Source organism: Equus asinus, chromosome 30 (genome assembly GCF_041296235.1).
Source record: "Equus asinus isolate D_3611 breed Donkey chromosome 30, EquAss-T2T_v2, whole genome shotgun sequence".
Lineage (NCBI taxonomy): Eukaryota > Metazoa > Chordata > Mammalia > Perissodactyla > Equidae > Equus > Equus asinus.
In genome coordinates, this window is record NC_091819.1 from 14,163,864 (window position 1) to 14,186,422 (window position 22,559).

The following is a 22,559-nucleotide window of genomic DNA, read 5'->3' on the forward strand; positions in this document are numbered from 1 at the left end:
GGCCTCCATACTTCTATTGACAGAATTCAAAATAAAGCTCTACGCCCACAGATAAAATTTTAGCATACTACATATTTAATTTATTTCTGTTGCATCCCCAACCCCTACTCCCAACACCTAAGAGAATGTAAACTCTTCAGGAATAGGAATAATTGTGTTTTGCTCAGAGACACAAACCTGTTGCTTGGTAGATGAGTACATAATAAAATTTTGTTGGATTAATAAAAGGTTCCTAATTTTAGTTGGGGTTTTTTCCCCTCTTTTTTTCTATTTTTCTTCACTAGTTTTCATAATACTGAAATGATTCAATTCATTCATTCACTTAGAATTATTTACTTAATGCATACATTGTGATGTGATTACAAATTCTATATACTTTTTTAAGACCATTTTTATTGATTAGTACATAATCAAGCTTCATAAATTTTCCATGTGATCTTCATAAGAGTGTGTATTTTCTCACCTTTGGATACAGGAATTTACTAATTCAAGCTTCAATTAGTTCAATCCTCAATTACTAAGAGTTTTTCTTCTTTGTTTTTTATTTTATTGCTTCAAATATTTTTTCTTGTCTTTCCTCTTTCTTCTCTTTCTGGTATTGTCATCATGCATATGTTACATCTTTCGTGATTGTCCCACAGCTCTTGGATAATCTGCTCCTTTTTGTTCAGTCTTTTTTCTCTTTGCCTTTCAGTTTTGGAAGTTTCCATTGACATGTCCTCAAGCTCAAAGATTCTTTCTTCAGCTATGTCCACTAATAAATCCATCCAAGACATTTTCATTTCTGTTACAGTGTTTTTGATCTCCAGCATTTCTTTCTGATTCTTTTTAGAATTTCCATCTCTTTGCTTACATTACCCATCTGTTCTTGCATGTTATCTCCATTTCCCATTAGAACTCATAGCATATTAATCATAGTTGTTTTAAGTTCCCAGTCTGATAATTCCAACATCTCTGCCACATCTGATCCGGGATCTGATGTTTGCTCTGTCTCTTCAAACTGTACTTTTGTCTTTTAGTTTCATTTTGAAAGCTAGACATGATGTACTGGGTAAAAGGAACTCCAAAAAGATGGGCCTTTAGTGATATGGGGGTGATGTGTGGGGGGAGGAGAAGTGTTATACAGGTCTATGATTTGGTCTCAGTCTTTTAACAAGTGTGTGACAGTCACTCCCCTCCTCACCCCTTAGGTGCAACAGGATGAATAGAGGGAGCTGAAATTGGGTATTTCCCTACCTCTGAATTCTATTTTTAATGTTCATTATAGTGATGTCTTGCTATTTTTTACATTCCCCTCATTTATAACATTATTGTTAATTAATGCAATTTATATTTATTAAATATATTAAACCTTATTATTATTTAATACAGCAAACATATATTTCCTGGTCTACTTGTTCACCATTCCTTCTTGCATATCAGGACTTTTTGTCTAGGAACATGAAATACATCCTTTAAAAATTCTTTTAGTGACAGTCTACAGGTGGTAACATTGACAAATTTTTGTTAGACAGAAAATTTATTTTTTTCCTCCCTTGCTTTTAACTGATAGTCTAGCTACCAATACAATTCTAGTTTTGTTGGTTAGTTTGTCTCTGCACTTCAAAGATACTATTCCACTGTCTTCTGGGTTCCATTGTGGCTTGAGAGATCTAATGTCATAATTTCTTATAAACTTATGTCTATAAATAATTTGTCTTTTTTTCCTCTGGCTACTTTTAGGAGCTACTCTTGGTCTTTGGTGATCAGTACATTTATTATATCTTACCCATGTATGTATTTATTTTTCTTAGCCTACTTAGAATTCAGAAGAATTATGTCATTCCTCGACTTTGGAAAATTCTTTACCCTTATCCCTTTGAATATAATTTTTAATTATTTTTATATTTTCCTTATCTCTATTTTCTTCTTCTATAAAGCTGTCTGAATCTATCCCCATGCTCTTAACCTCTTTTCCATGTTTTTAACTTAAATTTTAAATACATTTATGCACATACCTATCTCAGGGAAATAACTAGTGTAAGTGTTTTTCCAAGATTAATAATGTCACCCACCATGTACCAGAGAGGAAATGAAATTCTTGACCTTGACTCACCAAATGTACATCTAATATAGATTCTATAATATGAACTCCCTGAATGCTAGTTACATGAAAATTAATTAATTTTTTAGTATTACAAAAGTTGTAATACAAAATGAAATGCATTTAGAGTAAAATCTGTGAGCAAATAGAAAACATAAGTAGTGGTAAAGCTTGATGTGTAATAAAAATATGACACAAGTTAGTCCTGATGACTCATACTTTTGGACTGTAGTGTTCTAAAGGAACACACTCTCTAAAATAACAGGAAATATTCATTTAAATAATAAGCATTGCAGAATGTGATGTTGGGACCATTCAAATTATTGAATGGTAGAAAGGCTTATTATATAAAATGTTTTAAGCTAGCTCTGCTATTTATAACATGAACAAAAACGCATACTGATAGTTTGATTGTAGTTAATTCATAAAAGCCATGATTAATGTTATAAAAGTGTCACAAATCAGAGCCAAAGAATAAGAGAAGTATTCATGGTTGCTAATAAATTGCTCTGTGAACGCTTGGCCACCCTTGCAAGTAATGATGTCACAAAATGATGAAAGAATAACTAAGTAGCCAACAAAGTGCCAAGGCTTGGCAGAGGCACTGATCACTGTCTCACTCTTGGCCTAGAGCCCCTGCGAAGGCAGCGTAGCTATTAAAGGAAAATGAAAAATCAAAGGATGCAAGTTTCAACTGATAACACTTTTCTTAAAACTAGATTCTATCAACACTTGAACTGTTAAAACAGGTAAGGAAAGTACTAGATAAGAGGAGAAAAGAATAGGTATATTGTAGCTATGCAACCTTGTGAGTTGACACATAACATACATACTCAAGCTTCCAGTTCTTAAGTAGCATTATGCACCTACGAAGTTAACATATACTTTTTGATAGTTATAATGAACTTCCTGAGCAGGTGGACCAGAGGTACTTTATTGTGATAAAGCTAATAGCACAAATAGTTAGGAAATGATCTAAAAAAAACAACAAGGGGGTGGAGGATGGGATTTAGAACCTATGTACCAAAAGAATACATATTGAATAACTCCAGGAGATGAAATTTAGATGAGACAAAACTAATCTATAGTGACATAGAGCAAGTTGATGCTTTCCTGGGATTGAGGGTTGGGGTAGGCATTGACCATAAACAGTCAACAAAGAATAAGGAGAGGCAAACGTTCTACATCTTGATTAGGGTTACTACACAGGGGTATACATTTGCCAAAACTCATCAAATTATACATTTTTAAATGGGTGCACTTTATTGTATGCAAATCATACTTCAGAAAGATCATTGAAAAAGGAACAACAGTGGTTTTACAAGATGTTACTATGGGTTCAATTAAGTGAAGCATACAAGAAATCTCTTTGTATTATTTCTTGCAACCATATATTAATTTAAAATTGTCTCAAAAGAAAAAATTTGTTTGAAAATTTGAAATACATGTACAAGTAACAGTCGTTATTTATTATGCAAATAAAATTAATCATTTAAGAACAGTATATGTGTTTCCTATCAAATGGTTCATGCAAGCTGAATGCCGTGTAATCCTGAAATCTACTTTGAAACTTTCAACTCTGCTTGAAAGTTACTAAATAGTATCTAGTCTTTAGGGATTTGTTTTGCCCTAGATTAATCCTAAAATGGACCCAGTAAATTAATTATTCACTGCTTCAGTCATTTCTGGGGAAGAAATGTGACAAATACAAATCCAAAATTACTCTCTATTAATGAAATATGCCATTATCATTTATGGTATGCATGATACATTAAAGTCAAGGCCTTAAAACTGCCAATATAATACCAAAATATGTCAGAGTTCCTAGTCCATTGGCACTGAGGAAAGTCACTGAGCCTCCTCAAGGTAGATGTTTTAGATATCACAAAATGTAATGGAATACTTAAGGAAAAAGGAAGTGTGGCTATAAGTTCATCTCAGGATCAGTGGGGTCTTTGGTAACAGATTTCCCTGAGCTGCTTTTGATTATTTATGAGCTTTTTAATTTTATGAATGGACAAAAGAAATAGGAGTTATCAATGGAGCTATGAAATAGACAGTTGGTCTTGCTATATCCAGAATAAGTGATAGCGTATGCTAGCTAACTAGTGTAAGTCTCAAACTATTAGTAAGTTTTGCTTTTTAAGGTTCATAAGCTCAAAAGTCAAGCTAGGTAGTAAACATAAGTGAGCTCACTCAATATAAGGCTGTGGATTGTAGTGAATTCAATGACAACTGGAAGAATGATATTCCTCTAAAGAGCGTAATTGCTACCCTGAATTAGCTAGCTGTTGCTGTAGGGGAACATGGACATAGTGTTGAACGACTTTCTAATTAAGAGAAGCCAGAGATTTTTTGAAAAAAAGTGAAAATTGTTGTTGGAAATTAAATAAAAAACTATTTAAACCACATGAAGACCACCAGTTTGTGACATCAACTTTATAAACAACTGAAGAAAGTTTCATCAAAAAATTTCCTAGAATGGCTAAGTATATAAACTTGCTTCTGAATTCACCATTCTAATCCTATCTCCTGACTTCATTCACTTTCACTTTCGCTAAAAACACTTTCTCACAGGACTGACAATTGCCAAGAACTGGCATTCTCAAGGCTTACGTTTTCATCTGTTTGCCAAATGTCTGTAATATAATTCAGAAAAGCCATGTTTATTGAGTAATATTATTAATGGTTAGCATAACACTGTGAAATTGAAGACATTCTTTTTGGATTATGTCCAGATCTTTAAAAAGAACATTGGTTCCAATAGGAAATGAATGGCTTGTATTAAAACTAATTATTTTAAAAAGTGGAATAATGTGAAAAGCATTCGAATAAGTATATTTTCAAATTATTGCAAGACAACATTTTCAGATACGTAAGTCCCATGTGCATTAAAATACTTTGAATGATAACAAAAAGAGAAGGTCATGCTTATGAATGCTTTATAAAATCATTTTTCATTTTCAACATATTGTTGAAAATATCATAGGACTGAGAAATCATTCAACTTAACAGTCTATTGACTTTTTCCCTTCAGCTGCATTTGCCAAACTTTGCTGTTCTTTTGTTGTTTTTTTATTTATGGCTTAACTCATGAATTATCAAAATATGTCAAGGAAGAAAATAACAGAAAAGTCAAGTTTTTAACTTTTGTTTTCAGAAGGAACTTAATGTCTAAATAAGAAGCATTAAAATGTATTCTCAATCTAAATTGTAGTTAATTATTTCACTAGTTCGTAAGCCAACAGTCACCACCTGAGACCGAGTCTGAAAATCCCAACTTGACTTCTGAAACCAATCACAAGCCTTGATTCATTTAATGGCTCTATTTTTAAGGGGAAGCATGAAATCACCCAAGAATCATATAATATCAGTCACTGAACTGTGAGTAATTAAAGAGAGAGAAAAGGGAAAAAATTGGATGGAGCATCAAGAGGAAGAAGAGGTGGGGGTGGGAGGTGGGGACTAACTAGTTGAACAAAGCAAAAGAAGCTCAGAAAACAATATATCATACAAAAGTATTAGCCAATCCTTGGTTTACATACACTAGATAGATTCAAGTTGAGCTGCCCTACTAAATTCACCACAGAGCACTTTTTAATTGGGCCATTGGTGGGTTTTCGGAAGAGGGGTGATGTTAAAGAAAGAAATCACTGATTGCAAGGAAAGAAGTGTCCATCTTAAAAGATAAAAAGGAGAAGACACTAGGAAAAGTAAAACAAATGTCACTTTAACTTTAAAAATCAAGAACAAATCAAATTGCCAAAAACTTAAACACACAATTATGGCTGAATAAAGAGTGAACCAATCAACATAGTCCAATTAATTTCCTCTGTGACAAAATGATAAGCCAACAATCAAACACATTAAAATCAATGCTTTTTAAAAAGATTTTTTTCTCATGATATACTAATGAAACCAAATTCAAAGACTCCAGATGTTCAAAATCCAAAAAATGTAAAGGATTCCGTCTTTCAAAGTGATTATCAACCCGTGGTGAAGACTAAACGTATAAATAAAAAGGTCAGCAATGCAAAGCAATGATCTGGAGAGTAAGTCCAAAGGGACACCTGAAGTAGAACACGAAAGTTTGGGTTTAAGCACATGGGAAGAAAGAAAGGAGGCCATACCAAATCAAAGACTGAGTTGAAACAGGATAAGCACTACATCCTAAGTGTGCTAGAAGACGTCTGCATTTTAGGTAATATTCTTGCCATTGAACTATATGCACTAATGTAGTCAACAACCAAATCAGATCAGATTAAGAATCTCAGGAGACAGAAATGAACTTCACCAAAACCTTGATGGATGGTTTTTTAAAAAAACAAGATGTCTCATGGTATGCTAAAACAAACTACACAGAGAAGTGAAGCGACTAACTAAACACAAGGACAGAGCAGTGTCCAGGAGGCAGGGACGTTCACAAGCCATACAGGAGTCTATGAGACAGTGCTATATTGTAAAGCTAAAATACACTAACGTATAAGCTCATATTTACATAACAAAAGATACAAATATAACCATTACCAGAGTCTTCAGTGACTCTTGTCATAAAGAGCTGCTCTTTGGAATGGCAATTTATGTAATGTATTTCACTATATTTGTAACTTTAATTTTAACACAGTCATGCATTACTGAACAATGGGGACACATTCTGAGAAATGCATTGTTAGGCTGTTTTGTCACCCTGTGAACATCCTAGAGTGTACTGACACAAACCCAGATGGGATAGCCTACTACACACCTAGACTATATGGTACTAATCTTATGGGACCACGATCATATATGTGGTCGATCTTGACCAAATCATTGTTTTCCTGCACACAACTCTAAATATGGTCAAATTATCCTTCAAAACCATTGTACCAATTGGCAGTCTCATCAACCAAGGTACAAAAGTTCATCTTCTCACAAATCCTAAATGTTGTCGATCTTTAAAATTTTTTCTAATTTGACATTAAAAACAAACTTTTATTATAATTTGCACTTTCCTGATTAAAACTGAAGTTAGGTAAACTTCCAAGCGTTTATTGAGAATTATTAGTTCTTCCTTTGTAAATTGCTTGTTCATATATTTACTCCTTTTTATTAGGTGGTTGTATTTTTCTTGTTTTTAAGTGTTCTTTTGCATTAGGGATTATGACATAATAAGAAACATGTTTGGTCTCTGGCACACAGCTCCCAAAACTCTTGTGGTTTCCCAAGTGATAAGCGTGGTTAAGGGCATCTTTTGTTATAATATTTGGTTTCTGTCCCCAGTTTCTGAAATAGCTCCAGAGCGATGAAGGTGAAAGGACTATCTTTTGTTATTCATAACAAGCCTCTCTCAACCCCACCTGAGTTTACATTAATAAGGTGATTTGGGGAAACCCTTCAAGAATGGGGACTAGTTGCCAAGGGAACCAACCACGTGATTAGAGGGTTGAAACCTTCAGCCTCACCCCTAGATCTCCAGGGAGAGGAGAGGGGCTGGAGGTTGAGTTCAAACACCAATGGCCAATGATTTAATCAATCATGCCTATGTTTGAAGCTTCCACAAAAACTCTAGCCTGAGAGGTTCAGAGAGCTGCCAGATTGCTAAACACACTGAGGTGCTGGAAGGGTGGCCTGCTCAGAGAGGGCACAGAAACTCTGTGTCCCTTCCTCCATACCTTGCCCTATGAGCCCTTCCGTTTGGTGTTCTTGAATTGCATCCTTTTATAATAGATGGTAAGCCAGCAAATAAACTGCTTTCTTGAGTTCTGTGAGCCATACCAGCAAATTATTGAACACAAGGAGGGGGTAATGGGAACCCCCAATTTGTAGCTAAGTCAAACAGAAGTTGTAGTTAACCACTACTTGCAGTTGGCATCTGAAGTGGGGGCTGTCTTGTGGGACTGAGCTCTTAATCCATGGGGTTTGTGCAAACTCAGGTTAGTGCCAGAATTAAATTAAAGACACCCAGGTGGTGTCCACAGAGAAATGGAGAATTGCTGGCATGGAAAAACCCACACATCTGGTGTCAGAAGTGTTATAAGTAGTATAAGTAAAGGAACAGTATGCTTTTCCTCTTTAGAGGGATCTTAACTCTTTACCTGTTAATGCAATGTAAATATTTTCTATCAGCCCATCACTGATCGATACACTGTGATTATGTTAGTCCTTACACTGTACAGAATTTTAAATATTTATATGACAGAATATGTCAATAATTTCCTTCATGGCTCCTGATAGGTTTCTTTGCTTGTATGTGTATTTCATATATTTTGCTTATAAAGGTCCCCAGCTTTAGATTTAAAAATATTGTTCTAATCTTTATTTTAATAAATTTACAGTTATTTTTACATTTTAATCTCCAAGCTACCTAGATTTCTATACATGCCATGAGGTAGGGCTGTAACTGTTTTTTTACAAATTGGCAGCCAATTGCCTCAAACACCATTTACTAAAGACTCCATACTATTTATTTTTATTATAGGATGATTATTGCTGCTGCTGTACCCTCTTTCATATCAGCTGTTACTGATGTTAATGTGGGATATTTCGATCAACAAATGTCTCTCAAATTCGTTTTCCATTTACCTCTTATTCCTAAAGCTGTAGCTAAATGTCCCCTTCAACTATGAAATTTCCCCCGACCATCATAGACAAATTAAAATAACATAACTCCTAAGTCATTTTACTACAGATTTTCAAATTATTTACTTAAAATTACTGATATCAGCAATGAATTGAACTTGATTGATGCAAATACATAAAGAGCTCTCTGCATCTAAAGACTCTTCTTTTTGTATAGACACCTTTGTGTAAATACCCTTTAGATGTAGGAATCAAACTCTTTTTTTTAGTGTCATCTATCCAGACACCTGAAAAGTTGTTTTATAAACTATGATAATACTGATGAAACAAAGAAAGGAAAAGAAAGGGAAAACAAAACCTCTGGGTTTAGTTTTAGTTGTTATTTCTCTCATAGAGTTTTTTTTTTAAATGAAATTTTCAACTTATTGATGGCTTTTATTTTTCTCTACAAAATTTTTTTCTGAAATAATAGACATTTAAATTCATATCAATTCATTTTTCTTCATACCCAGAAGTTGGACCAAAATTATGTTTAAGGAATTTGTATTTACCATCCCCCATCCTCCCCGTCTATTTGAGATTTCCATACATAAAACAGAGAACTCACGTGAAGTCCTTTGGTGAAGCTTTCTGGAGAGCAGAGGCATCGATAGGGCTGGCTTGTCATGTCACAGTTATCAGCATGACCATAGCACTGACATCTGCGAACATGAGCATCAGACAACTCCTAAGAAACAGCAACTCAACTGCAAACATATTTAAGGGTCTATGTATATACCCGTTGTATGAATCCATCAAGGGAGATGAGAATCTTAATCAACAAAAAAATCAGTTTCTCTTTAATCATGTGGACTTTCATGAAAGTTTTTAACTAATCCTGAAGTATTCGAAGGAGTGTCATTGCTATCCAAACCATATCGATTGTGACGGTAATTTTCAAGCCTATTCTAGGTAGTTTACACCTATACCAACCACAAACTGTCCCAGAGAAGACATTTACTGAAACTATTATTGAAAATACAGTTAAGACTATAAGATTTAGAAAAAACTGCAGAATGAAGTTAACAAATTTCAAATTATCTTTTCCAAAATTAGATGGATGACTATTTAATAGCATTATTATTATTATTATGGGTTTTTAAAAAATTTTGTGCGTGTGTGTGTGTGAGGAAGATTGGCTCTGAGCTAACATCTGTTGCCAATCTTCCTCTTTTTGATTGAGGAAGATGGTCCCTGAGCTAACATCTGTTGCCAGTCTTCCTCTACTTTGTATATAGGATGCTGCCACAGCATGGCTTGATGAGTAGTGTGTAGGTCTGTGCCCGGGATCCAAACCTGCAAACCCTGGGCCACCAAAGCAGAGCACACAAACTTAACCACTATGCCACCAGGCCAGCCCCTATTATGTTTTTTTTTTTGCTGAGGAAGATTCACCCTGAGTTAACATCTGCTGACAATCTTCCTCTATTTTGTATGTGGGTGACCACCACAGCATGGCCACTGATGAGTGGTGTAGGTCCACACCTGGGAACTGAACCTGGGCCGCCGAAGAGGAGTGTGCCAAAATTAACCACTAGGCCACCAGGGCTGGCCCAATAGTATTATTTTTTACTATGCTATTACTTACCAAATAACACTTATAGATTAGTATTCTGGTCTGCTTTTAAAGATGCACTTATCTACAGGGCATATCATTCTTCTAGCACAACCCAATTCTAAGTATAGTCTATATATTTACCATTTCTACACGAGAGAGTATGCTGCCTTGTAGTTCTCCAGCTATATATCTATTTAAATTCTGTGAGCCATGTCCTCAATTATGGTCAGATATTTATAAATTACTTAAGACATATTAGATTTTTCCTTTAAAGGAAAACAAATGTTTCTCATAAACTCAGGAATTGTGCTATCAGAGAGACCAAGCCCAGTACATATAAACTAGCTGGTACAGTAGCTACAATTACAAATCCAGCTTCTTCTCTTTGATTTCAAGAATACTTGAAAATTATATTCCAGAAAAAAAACAAGCTAAATATTTGGTGAATTATTTCTAAGTTGGATTCAAGAGATCATCACTTCTAAACCCAATAGCTTTTGAAAATTGGAAAGATACATACAAATCTCCCCAAAAAATCTTAGAGTAGGAAACCATTTCAACACATGAAGCTTTGAATCTGGCTTGACCTAATGTCTCAGTCAATGTATTTTTAAGTAAGTAGGACGGAAATCTTATTGAAACCAGATTCATGGTGAAAGGCACACTGCACACTGCAATCGCAACCTTGGTAATGAACACTACCTTCCAGTAATGGTGATTTCATTGACCGCATAGTATCTGTGTCTGGGGCTGACAGGAGTCTCAGTTGTATAGTACTGCCCATGGAAATGAAGTCTTATTTGCGTGGCTTTTACAAACTCTTGAAGAGATGGGGTATTATAGAAATCGTTGTATCCAGGACGACGATTTGGTCCAGGTGTTAGGATGCTAAATGTGACATTACCACGGGAATATGGAGTAAAACTGTTGAAGAAAGAAATTTGAAATCATGAAAAGCTATTCACATTTCTGTCAAAACAGAAATTATAACACAATATTAGGAACAGTTTAAATTCTTCATTCTGGGAAAACAAACATATTTCATATGCAAACAATATAGGATTATCATAGAAAATATAGTAAAACATTTCTTTGAGGACATAAAAATTCTATTAATATAGATAACTTGCTAAACAATCTGAAAAACAGATTATAAAGTATAAATGAGACTGTAAGCAAGAGATTTTAAAGTCTTTTACGAGAACTTTAAACATAGTTTAAAACTCAACGTAGGGAGGAGTCTTAGAACAATCTGCCTCAAGAAAGTAAGTATGGGGCTAAGTCTCTGCCAGACTAGTGAGTTAGTCTACCTATAGGTTATTACTAACCCATTAGTCTATTAAAATTAACTCCTAAATGGCTTCAAAGATAATTGTTTCAAAAATATTCATACTTGGGAAGCTGAAGACAGTTGACAGAATCAGAATTTTCCAACTCGCCATTGTTTTTCATCCCAAAAGCGCTGCAATTTCTAGCAAAATATTGCCAATCCTCCCAATCTAGGCTGTCCTCCTTCTTTCTTTGAATTCTTATTGCTGTTGGTTGTGGACTAAAGAACTGAATGATAATATAAAACACCTGAAAATGAATAAGTTGATTATTGTCATTGAAGTTTTAAGTTTGACCCATCAGTATAAATCAAACCATGGAATTCTTAGATTCAATCGTTGATGGCTACTCCCTCATAGGGATAATTATCAAATATTTATTAGACATCGAGAAATTTCACAGCCCTATGGCAACACATTCTATACTTGCATAGCTGTCTCTCTTCTCAAGGGTTTTATAAATTAAAGTGGAAATTAAAATTAAGTTTGAAATAAAGACATGAAAAAAGAATATTACTTATGTGAAATAATTGTTATATGTATTCTTTTTAAGTTGTTATTTAGAATAAGCATCCCGGTTTTTATTAAATTTTTCTACTTAATGTTAATACATGGATAAATAGAATAGATTAGGTATTACCAAAGGGGAAGTGGGTTGGGGAGGGAGCGAAACTGATAAAAGGCCACATATGTATGGTGATGGATAAAAACCATGATGAAGTATATTCAGAAACTGATATATAACAATGTGTACCCGAAATTATACAATGTTATAAACCATTATGATCTCAGTAAAATTAGTTGGAAAAAAAATGTTTCAAGAACATGATTTTGATACAAATCTTTAAAAAATTAAGCTCTGCATATCTTCTTTTAAACATTTTTGTTTCATACATTATAATACACTCCTTTAGTGAGGTAATGTTCAATTGCCTAATTCAGTTTTCACCTTGTAGTAGGTTGAATCGTGTCTCCAAATAGACATGTCAGAGTACTAACCCCTAGTACCTATGAATGTGACCTTATTTGAAATAGAGTCTAGATGGTAATTAGTCTTTGGGTGGTGAACATGATGTAATCTACACAGAATTCGAAATATATTACGATGTACACATGAAAGTTATATAATGTTATAATCCAATGTTACTGCAATAAAAATATATATTTGCTGGGAACTACTATTTGAAAAGTACTGGGATAGGTCTGGGGTGATGTAATAACAAGCAAGATACAACTCTACCCTCACAAAGATTGCAATAAGTAAAAAGATAAGACAGTTAAATATTAGACTCTAATATAATAACAGTCATATCGTCACTGCATCTTTAGAGCTGTTTCTAACGCTTTCATTGTTGCTGTATTCTCTTTGGTACCTAACAACAACAACAAAAAGAAATAGGGTCTTTGCAGATGTAATTAAGTTAATAATCTCAAGATGCGATCATCCTTCATATACAGTGGTCCTCATTAGAGAAAGAGGAGAAAGAATTGACATACACACAGAAACTAGGAAGAAAGAAAATGGAGGCAGAGATTGGTGTTATGCTGCCATAAGCCAAGTAACACAAGGAGTCACCAGAACCCAGAAGAGACAAGGAAGAATTCTCCCCTAGAGCCTTTGGAGGGAGCATGGCCCTGCCAATGACTTGATTTCATACTTCTGATCTTCAGAACTGTGAAAGAATAAATCTCTGTTGTTTTAAGCCATTAAATTTGTGGAAATTTGTTACAGCAGCCATGGGAAACTAGTACATGCCCCATTGTTTCAAATTACCTGATACTGTCCATTTTCCAAATCTATTGAAACAGTCACTCCTTGATTAAGCTGGGTAATGTTTGTAAACACATGTGAAATCCATGAAGTACCAAGATCATTATCATTGACAAAAGAAAGAGGATGGGCTTCAGGATTCAGCCGTAACACCCTATTATTGGTTGTGTCTTCTGCGTCATTAGGAATGCAGTACCGCTGTTCCAAAGGATGGACCTGAGGGTGGCTGCTGGGGCAGCGGCAATGTGACTGAACATGCAATCTCAGCAGATCTCCAGAAAAGACTTCCAGAATCTCTCTGTGGGCATCAAGAGGCAGATTGTAAGGACAAATAGCTCAACAATGATAGAACCTCTGTGAGCTGCGACAAAACAATATCTCTATTTTAATGTTTCATAGCACCCATTTAGTTTTAATAATTTAAATAATAATTAATAAATAATAAATAAATAATTTAATAATTTTCTAAACAGAAGATAAAATCAATCTCATTCCTGGCCAAATAAACATACTCATTCTCATAAAAAGGGCTATCAAAAACAGTAAATTCTTAAGTGTTAACATTTTACAAGAAGTGTGCGCAAGCCCTTGTCTGATTATCAAGACATTGATTTAAATATCTTAATATTTTACTATGCCTACTTGTGATAAAAATAAAGGTAACCTTCAGTTAAGTTGTTAAACTGACTTACCACTGAGAGTCAACAATAATATATCGAAAACAGTGAGAGTTATAGACAGGGTCTCCCATTCATCCATGAAAAGAAAGTAAGAAAACAAGTATCATTTTATCTGCTACTGTTTGAGGTAAAGGGACTGAGGCCAAGACCATTTGTCAAGGGTTTCCTGTGACTCATCAGTATGGATTCTGGCACCCTAAAATGCTTTAATGGCTTCAGATCATATGGCAGCTGCCAAAATTCAAAGAAGAATGCCAATTCCAGGCAGATATATTTAATTTTTCCATTAAGGGCAATATACCTATTCTAGATCAGAATTACTCATTCTATTTATAGGCTTTCGTCCATATGACGCCTTTCCAGACATTTCAGGTAGGCCAATTATCAGCAACCCAAGTCTAACTAGAGAGACTAGGCCTTCTCTCAGACCCCCATGTGGCAATGGTGGATGGAGTCACAGTTTTTCCATTCACTCAATCACAGGAAGTCACACCTTCTTCTTTAAATCTCATTGATATTTTTCAATTGATATTAGGTGTTTTTTTTTATTAAGATTTTATTTTTTTTTCCTTTTTCTCCCCAAAGCCCCCTGGTACGTAGTTGTATATTCTTCGTTGTGGGTCCACCTACTTGTGGCATGTGGGACGCTGCCTCAGCGTGGTTTGATGAGCAGTGCCATGTCCGCGCCCAGGATTCGAACCAATGAAACACTGGGCCACCTGCAGCGGAGCGCGCGAACTTAACCACTCAGTCACGGGGCCAGCCCCTATACTAGGTTTTAAATTGATATCAGTCCAAAAGTGACTATCCATTGAAATCTTTGCTCCCAAGAAAAAATTTATTTCTCCAAAATTACCACAACACTGCTCTTCAGAATTTTTGAGAAGGTGATTTAAAAAATAATGAGGCTGGTGGAAGTAAATCTCCCCAATAATGTCTTCCAGTGTTACAGCATCCTTTATTTGGGCATCTCTTGATTATATTGATTAATAAAAAGAATATTTTTATTGCTAATGGACATATCACTGACCATAGCATTACCTCAAGAGCAACGCTTCTCAAATTTACAGGAGCCAGTCTGGTGATTTGGAAATTCACCATACTAATCTACATCTCCCTTGAAGAAATATGAATAAACATTATTCCTTTTGATCTTTGATAGAAGTAAATAAGATCAATTCATCCATTCAACAATATTCTATCATATCATCAAATCATAACTCGGGAAAGAAATTCAGAGGACATCTTAAGGAAAATTTCACTTGAACTTTTCTGAACAGAATGGAAACCTACACATCTTTAAGAACCTCTAAGAAAGACTTCCCACCTATTTTAAGATGAGGAAATACTTCATTAAAGCCAGTCAAAGTCTACATAATTATTTGTTCACTGGAAATAGAAAAACACGTGACAATACTTCAAATTACTCACTTATCCTGTCTCCACGTCTAATAGCCCAGTCTCTTGAAACTTTCTCATATATCAAAATAATTAATCATTTTCATTGTTCTACATTCTCTAGTACTTATAAATTCAGAAAGCAATTTTAAAAGGCAGACATAGCAGTTTCTAAAGTATTAGAAACTACTTTATAGAACGTTTAAACAAATGTATTCCAAATTCTATAATACAACTTGATCAGAAATCTAGTTTTCTTAGAAGAAATTCTTTGTAAAGAATTTGATCAATTTCATTTTATGAGAAGTTACCCAATAGAATAATGAGTAGAGAATAACAACCACAGAATAAGCCAAAGCAGGCACTGCAAACATTAATTAGGTGATATTTGCCAAATGCTGTAAAGATGAAAAGTGCTATAATCTTCATGCTACTCTTATTTAAGCGAATTCAGCATTTAACTTTCTACTTCCTGAGCTTTATGATACCATATCTGCTTACCTGTTTGTAAGTGCCACTTGGTATAACCGAAAATCTTGCATTCTTCCAACAAATTGCTCTAAGCCTGCAAAATACATATATGTACAATAAAATAAGTCTCAGTTTAGCAAACAATGGCTGACAAATATTCAACTGAAACTCCTTTAAATTATAAAACTTGTAATCATGTTTATATCACAGCCCTTTCAAATTCTTACAGATTAATATGTATTTTGCGAATTTCACATGAATAATAATAATAATTGTAGTTATCTCCACAGACATTGCAGAACCAATGTCAGAGTGAATCCTTTGGCCAGCCTATTTCCTGACCCAACTCGTGATCTCTCTCCAGAAGTCCCCGCCTCAAATCAAGTTTCTCTCTAGTCTATGAACCTATAAATCTGTCATCTCATCAGCCCTAAATTTGATTGTCATCTTCTTCTAACTGCAATTTTCAGAGCATTTGCATTGCCAAGAGAAAGACTCCCCACATTCTCATCCTACCTGTTCTAGCTCCAAGCTCCATAGCATCAGTTTGACTCCTCTCCAAACTTAGATTAATGCCTGGTCTACAAAATCTCCAATAAATGAGGATAAATTGAAAACCTCTGCCTCATGAGTTCTGAGTTATGCACATCTATCAATGGCATCCTAGCTCAGTCTCAAAATTCCATCACCTCATGGGAATTCTTCTAAAGCAAGCCAGGTTCAAAACCATGTTGAATTAGGTGACCTTTTAAGGTATAGGTAGATATCAACCTTAAAGTACACAATACTGTTTTATTAATTCATTTACCAAATGTTTATTTAGGCTATAATAGTAGATAAGCCCAAGAGAGTGGGAACAGAAAAAAGTAAGAAAACTACCACCTCTAACTTTTTTGTTATGTTTTTGATGAGAAAAACTTGATAAAAATTCTACCTAGAGTTTGGATCATAGGGACATAAGGGAGGATGTGATCTAATGTATAATGCCAATTAAATAATTAAGTGGGTTTCAAAAAATATTAAATTTAGAGCGACAGCCGTCAATTCACCAAATGACCATTCCTCAAATGTGTTTACTTTTTAACCATTCTGCTTTTATTTTGTCTTGATAATAGAATTTCTTTTTAGTTGAGGTCACATTGGTTTATAACATTATATAAATTTCAGGTGTATACCATTATATTTCGTGTAAAGACTGCATCATGTTCACCACCAAAATTCTAGTTTCCATCCATCACCATACACATTTTGCCCTCCCCCTGCCCCATCCCCCTCTGGGAACCACTGATCTGTTCTCCGTATCTATGTGTTTGTTTATGTTCAATGTCGCTAATCATTAGGGAAATGCAAATCAAAACTACAATGAGATATCACCTCACATCAATCAGAATGGCTATTCTTCAAAAGACAAGAAATAACAAGTGTTGGAGAGGATAAGGAGAAAAAAAAACGCTCATACACTGCTGGTGGGAATGTAAAACTGGTGCAGCCACTATGGAAAACAGTATGGAGATTTCTCAAAAAATTAAAACTAGAAATACCATATGATCCAGCTATTCCATTTCTGGGTATTTATCCCAAGAACACAAAAACACTAATTTGAAAAGATATATACACCCCTATATTTATTGCAACATTATTTACAATAGCCAAGAATTGGAAGCAAACTAAGTACCAATCAGTGAATGAATGGATCAAGAAGATGTGGTATATATACATAGAATGGAACACTACTCAGCCATAAAAAAGACAAAATATCACCATTTGCGACAACATGGATGGAACTTGAGGTTATTAAGCTAAGTGAAATAAGTGAGATGGAGAAAGTCAAATACCATATGATTTCACTCACATGTAGAAGATAAAAGAGTTTCAAAGAATGTTTGATCTATCTTTGTTGCAGCTCCTTGGTGATGCTTTGGAAGAAAGTGGGGTGGAGTAAGGATATGCCTGATGAATAAAAGATGCAGAGTAGAATTAGAATGCTGAATAGTCTGAAATATTGATCTCAGAAGCAGGAGAAGATGAATGAGCAAAGGAGAGTGAGATTCAGGGTCATAAACAGAGTATGTTTCTGTGTGCGTGCATGTGTGCATATATATATTTATATTATATTTATATCAAAAGATGTATTTAATAAAATAAGAAAGATATTTTACATTAGAATATCTCTTCATGAGTATAAATATTTTCAACTGGTATATTCTAAGAAAAACTATATCAACTAGCCTTCTCTCTCTGCCTCTTGGTCTCTGTCTTCCACAGGCCTCACGACCCCAGGCCTACAGGAAGAAGGTATTCCACGCAGCCTCCTGCTCTGACTTTCCTGTAGGAGAGTTTCTTTACCCTATCTGCCCAGAAACAGACAACTGGGGTAGTGCAATTTATTATTACTCAAAGCGGTGTTAGGAAGACAAAACAAAAAAACACTCTATTAAAAGCTTGCAGAAATTCTTAGAAGATTTCCAACACAACTTGGTTTAAAATTTATCATTAGCTGAAAGAGATAAGAAAATGTGATCAACTGTTAATTTGGCAAACTCGCTTTCCAAGCAGCTTGGTATATTGACCTGGATCCAGGATCTAAAGCTAAGCAAAGTAGGGAATGGCATAAGGAAGGGCAGACTTTTCTTGGAGACAGAAGGAAAGATGCAAGAAAAGATGTGAATACAGTTAAGTGATTGTGTCCTTGTGTGCTTTTTGTTTGGGGATGAGGGAAGACAAACCAAGGAAAATACTCCTCATGGTATGAATTTTCTTTCTGAGATGAGAGGAAATGTTGTTTGCCTAGAACGAAGGAAGCTGGATCTGCCTCCTGCTTGTTTCTTCACCTTCACTCATCCCTACCCATACCCAGCCCTTTTCCCCCCAGCATCCTTCATACCCTATGCTCCAGCTCCACAGACTGAATTTGTAACACCCCGCAACTATGAAGCTCTCTCAGCCCTAAGGTTTCGCACATGATTTTCCCCTGCTTCAAATGTTTCTCCCCCACCCCAGCCCTTAATTTCTCAGCTTTGAAATACTTCTTGCTGGAAACTTTCTATGGTCCAACAGGATCCTATAAGCGCCTATAGCACTGTGCATTTCTCGTTCTGTACTGCAAACATCTGTTTACTTCTTTATCTGGCCTATTGAGCTAAAAGTATATTAAATAAACTTCCCTGGTAAGATACACAAAATAATAATTGGTCTTATTCTCTCTACTATCTCCTGCTCATAGTCAAGTTCCCGGCATATGGTAAGTTGTGCAAAAAGTATTTAATAATGAAGGAAAAAGGAAGGTGGGACATAGGGAGAAGGAGAGGTATTTGTATCTATAATGAAGATCTATAATGGCTACTACAGCAAATGAGTGAGGAGGTTGACCAGGGGAAAATACAAAGATCCTTAAGAAGTATTTTGAGGGCCATCTAAAATCAGAGATTGTGACTTTGCTTTGGCACAAGTCTGCAAGCTAAGAGATTTCCCTAAATATGCTGATAACCCAAGAGAGGTATCAAATGATTGGAGGTATCCAGAGTCAAGAGTTTTCAGGCAGAGTGCATCAGACGAAAAGAATAGGGAAGTAAGATTCTCATAATAGAGGAGTAGAAGTGATGGACCACAGTACTTAAGTGGACAGGAAAGTGAAACCAGATGAGAGGAGATAGACCAGGAGAAAAGAGAGGAGTCAAGGTATTGGGCATCTGAATAAATCAAAGAAGAGTGTGGTAAACGTAAGGAGGCAAGATATTTGAAACAATTAGAGTATTCACATTAGTACTGGCTGGGACTACACAAAAGCTGAGCAACACAGATCTTGCTCTGGCAGCATCGACTAATGGAACAACAGGAAGTTTCCTACCATGCTCAAAGCATGCTTTGCGTCAAGAAATAGCCCTATTAATTAGAAAAACATTGTTGTGGGTTCTATTTTGTCCCCCCAAAAAATATATGTTGTAGTCTTATCCCCCAGAGCCTATGAACATGATTGTACTTGGAAATAGAGTCTTTGCAGATATAATCCAGTGAAGGTGATGTTGTTAGTGTGGGCCCTAATGTAATATGACTAATGTCCTTATAAGAAGAGGAAAACTCCATGAGAAGGCACAGTTACACAGTGAGAAGTCCAGGTGACAATAGAGGCAGAGACTGGAGTCATGCATCTACAAGCCAAGGAATACCAAGGATTAATAGCTACCAACAGAAATTAATTAAGAGGCAAAGAAGAATCCTTATCTGCAGATTTCAAAGAGCATGGCCCTGCTGATCCCTTGATTTTTAGATTTCTTGCCTACAGAACTTTGAGACAATAAATTTCTGTTGTTATAAGCCACTCAGTTTGTGGAACTCTGTTATAGAGGCCCAGGAAACTAATATAGTCATCATTTCCTATTTTTGTTAACATAAGGAGTTATCAAAGAGAAAAAATGAAATTTTATAAGACCTATTCCATGTTATCTAATTTGTTTTCCCAGTATAAAAAATTTTCTAAAATGTCTTATATAGTATCTGTAGGGAATATTTTATCTCAAAGTACCCAGAAAATACAGATCATAACAAAAAAGGGATAATCACTTGTGATTTTCAACAACCTACTATAACTGAAAGATAGCAAAAATGATGAATGCTGTAATTTTGTCAAAGCCTAAATCATGGCTTTAAATTGTCAGAGTGGCTTCATATTTTTGTGCTGTCATTCATTCAACAAATATTTATTGGGAGCCTATTATGTGCTAGGCACTTTCAGAGGTTCCAGAGATGCATCAGTTAACAAAACAGGCAGAAAAAAACCCAAACAGACAAAAAAACTTGCTTTTATGGAGCTTGCATTCAAGCAGCTAGATGAACATAATAAATGAGTAATTTATATAGCATATTAGAACACAATAAATGCTATGAAAAATGGAATAATTAGAGCAGTTTGGAAAGCAGAGTTGGATTTTAACTTGAATGATATGTTCAAGAGAGTCCTCACTGAAACACGGTATTGACAGGGGAACGGGAATGAATCATGCATAAATCTAGGGGAAAAATATTCCAGACAGGGGTCAATGAGTGCACAGACCCCTAAGGCAGTATGCTTGGTATGTTAGAGGAACTGCAAGGAGCTGGCATTGTGGAGCAGAATAAGAGAGGGGAGGCTATTGGAAGATTAGGTCAGACAAGTAACTGGCTAGGGGGATGAGTTTCAAATTGTTAAAAGCCTTGTCGCCTATTGTAAGGACTTTGGTTTTTATTCTGAGTGAAATAGAAAGTCACTGGAGGGTTTAGAGTAGAGGAGTGACATGATCTTAGGTTTATTCAAAAGTGTTAAGAATAGAATGTATGAGGACAAGGGTAGAAACAGTGAGACCAGTTAGGCTATTATAGTCATCCAAGTGAAAGATGATGGTAGTAAGACCAGGGTGTAGAAGTAGAAGTGTACATTTCAATGCTGATAAATTAGAATTCACTTTCTATATTTTAATAATAGTTAAAGGGAAGCTCTGCTGCAGAGGGATAATGAAATCTATTTTAATATCCATAAAATAAAGGGGCTGGGTTTTATGACCTTTAAAAACCATTTTAGTTTTAAATTCCGGAGTCTGAACATAGAACAATCACATCCTCTACTATGGAATTCATATTTGAAGGAATCTCTAAAAAAAAGTTACAAAAAGTTCTCTAAAGACCTAGAGTTAATGTAAATCATCCATTGAAAACAAGAGAATTATGATTTTGACTTTGGGGGACAATATCATAAAATATTTCAAGGACACAGTCATAAGGGTGGATTTTACTTCCTTTGCTAGTTGCCAATTTTTTAACAACAGATATACATTGGAATAAACATTTCACAAAGGGATTCTTCTTTGAAAAAATATTCATATGGCAAAGATAGGTCTAAATTATATAAATTGATCAAAGAAATAGACATGACTCATACCAGAAAGACCTCATTGTTTTCTATTCAGAAAATAGATACATAATGACTGAAAACAAGCAGTACATCCACCTTGCAACTGGTGGCATGGCAAAATTAGTTAAATGGAAAAACTGTGAGTAAATAATCTAATATATACATCAGGGTAAAACAGGTTTGCAATAAGACTAAATAAATAAACGTCACATCATTTGGAAAGAAAGAAATAAAATTGCCTCTATTCTGGATAACATAACTGCCTACTTAGAAAATCCCAGTAAATCTACACAAAGGCTACTAGCATTCAGCAATTGTGTATGATACAATTTCAATATATAAAAATCAATTCAATTTCTATACAATAGGAATGAAACACTGGAAAAAAAATTTTTTAAGTACCACTTATATTGTCCCCAAACATGAAATATTAGTTATAAATCTAACAAAGGATGGCAGTATCTGTAGGTAAAACTGCAAGACAATGATGAAATATTTACAGGATGTCATCAGGAATGACAGAGGAAGAACCAATAAAAATTCTCTCTGCTGTAAAAGCAATGAGAACACTAGCAAAGAGTGTCAAATCAACTTTTCTGGAACTCTGGAAATTAACCAAAGATTTTCAAGAACCCAGGGAGTGTTTATTTTTAAAAATGTTTTGTGGCATTTTAACTTTCCCTATTTCCACCTTCCTCTCTGCTACTCAGTGGTAACCTTGAAAATGAACATTCCATAATCACAGTGAAAAGTAGCAGCCACTGGAGGAATCAGAACGAGATTGGAGCC

General features: G+C 35.0%; 1 protein-coding gene across 1 annotated transcript in view; it reads right to left on the minus strand.

Moving 5' to 3' along the window:
- Positions 1-22,559, minus strand: part of USH2A (usherin) — a 743,449-nt gene that overhangs the window by 643,947 nt on the left and 76,943 nt on the right. The window contains exons 5-9 of the mRNA XM_070501449.1: positions 15,917-15,980; positions 13,341-13,635; positions 11,632-11,816; positions 10,941-11,162; positions 9,249-9,342 (exon numbers count right to left, since the gene is read on the minus strand). Of these exons, the coding sequence (XP_070357550.1) occupies positions 9,249-9,342; positions 10,941-11,162; positions 11,632-11,816; positions 13,341-13,635; positions 15,917-15,980 (860 nt within the window). The remainder of the gene's footprint in view (positions 1-9,248; positions 9,343-10,940; positions 11,163-11,631; positions 11,817-13,340; positions 13,636-15,916; positions 15,981-22,559) is intronic.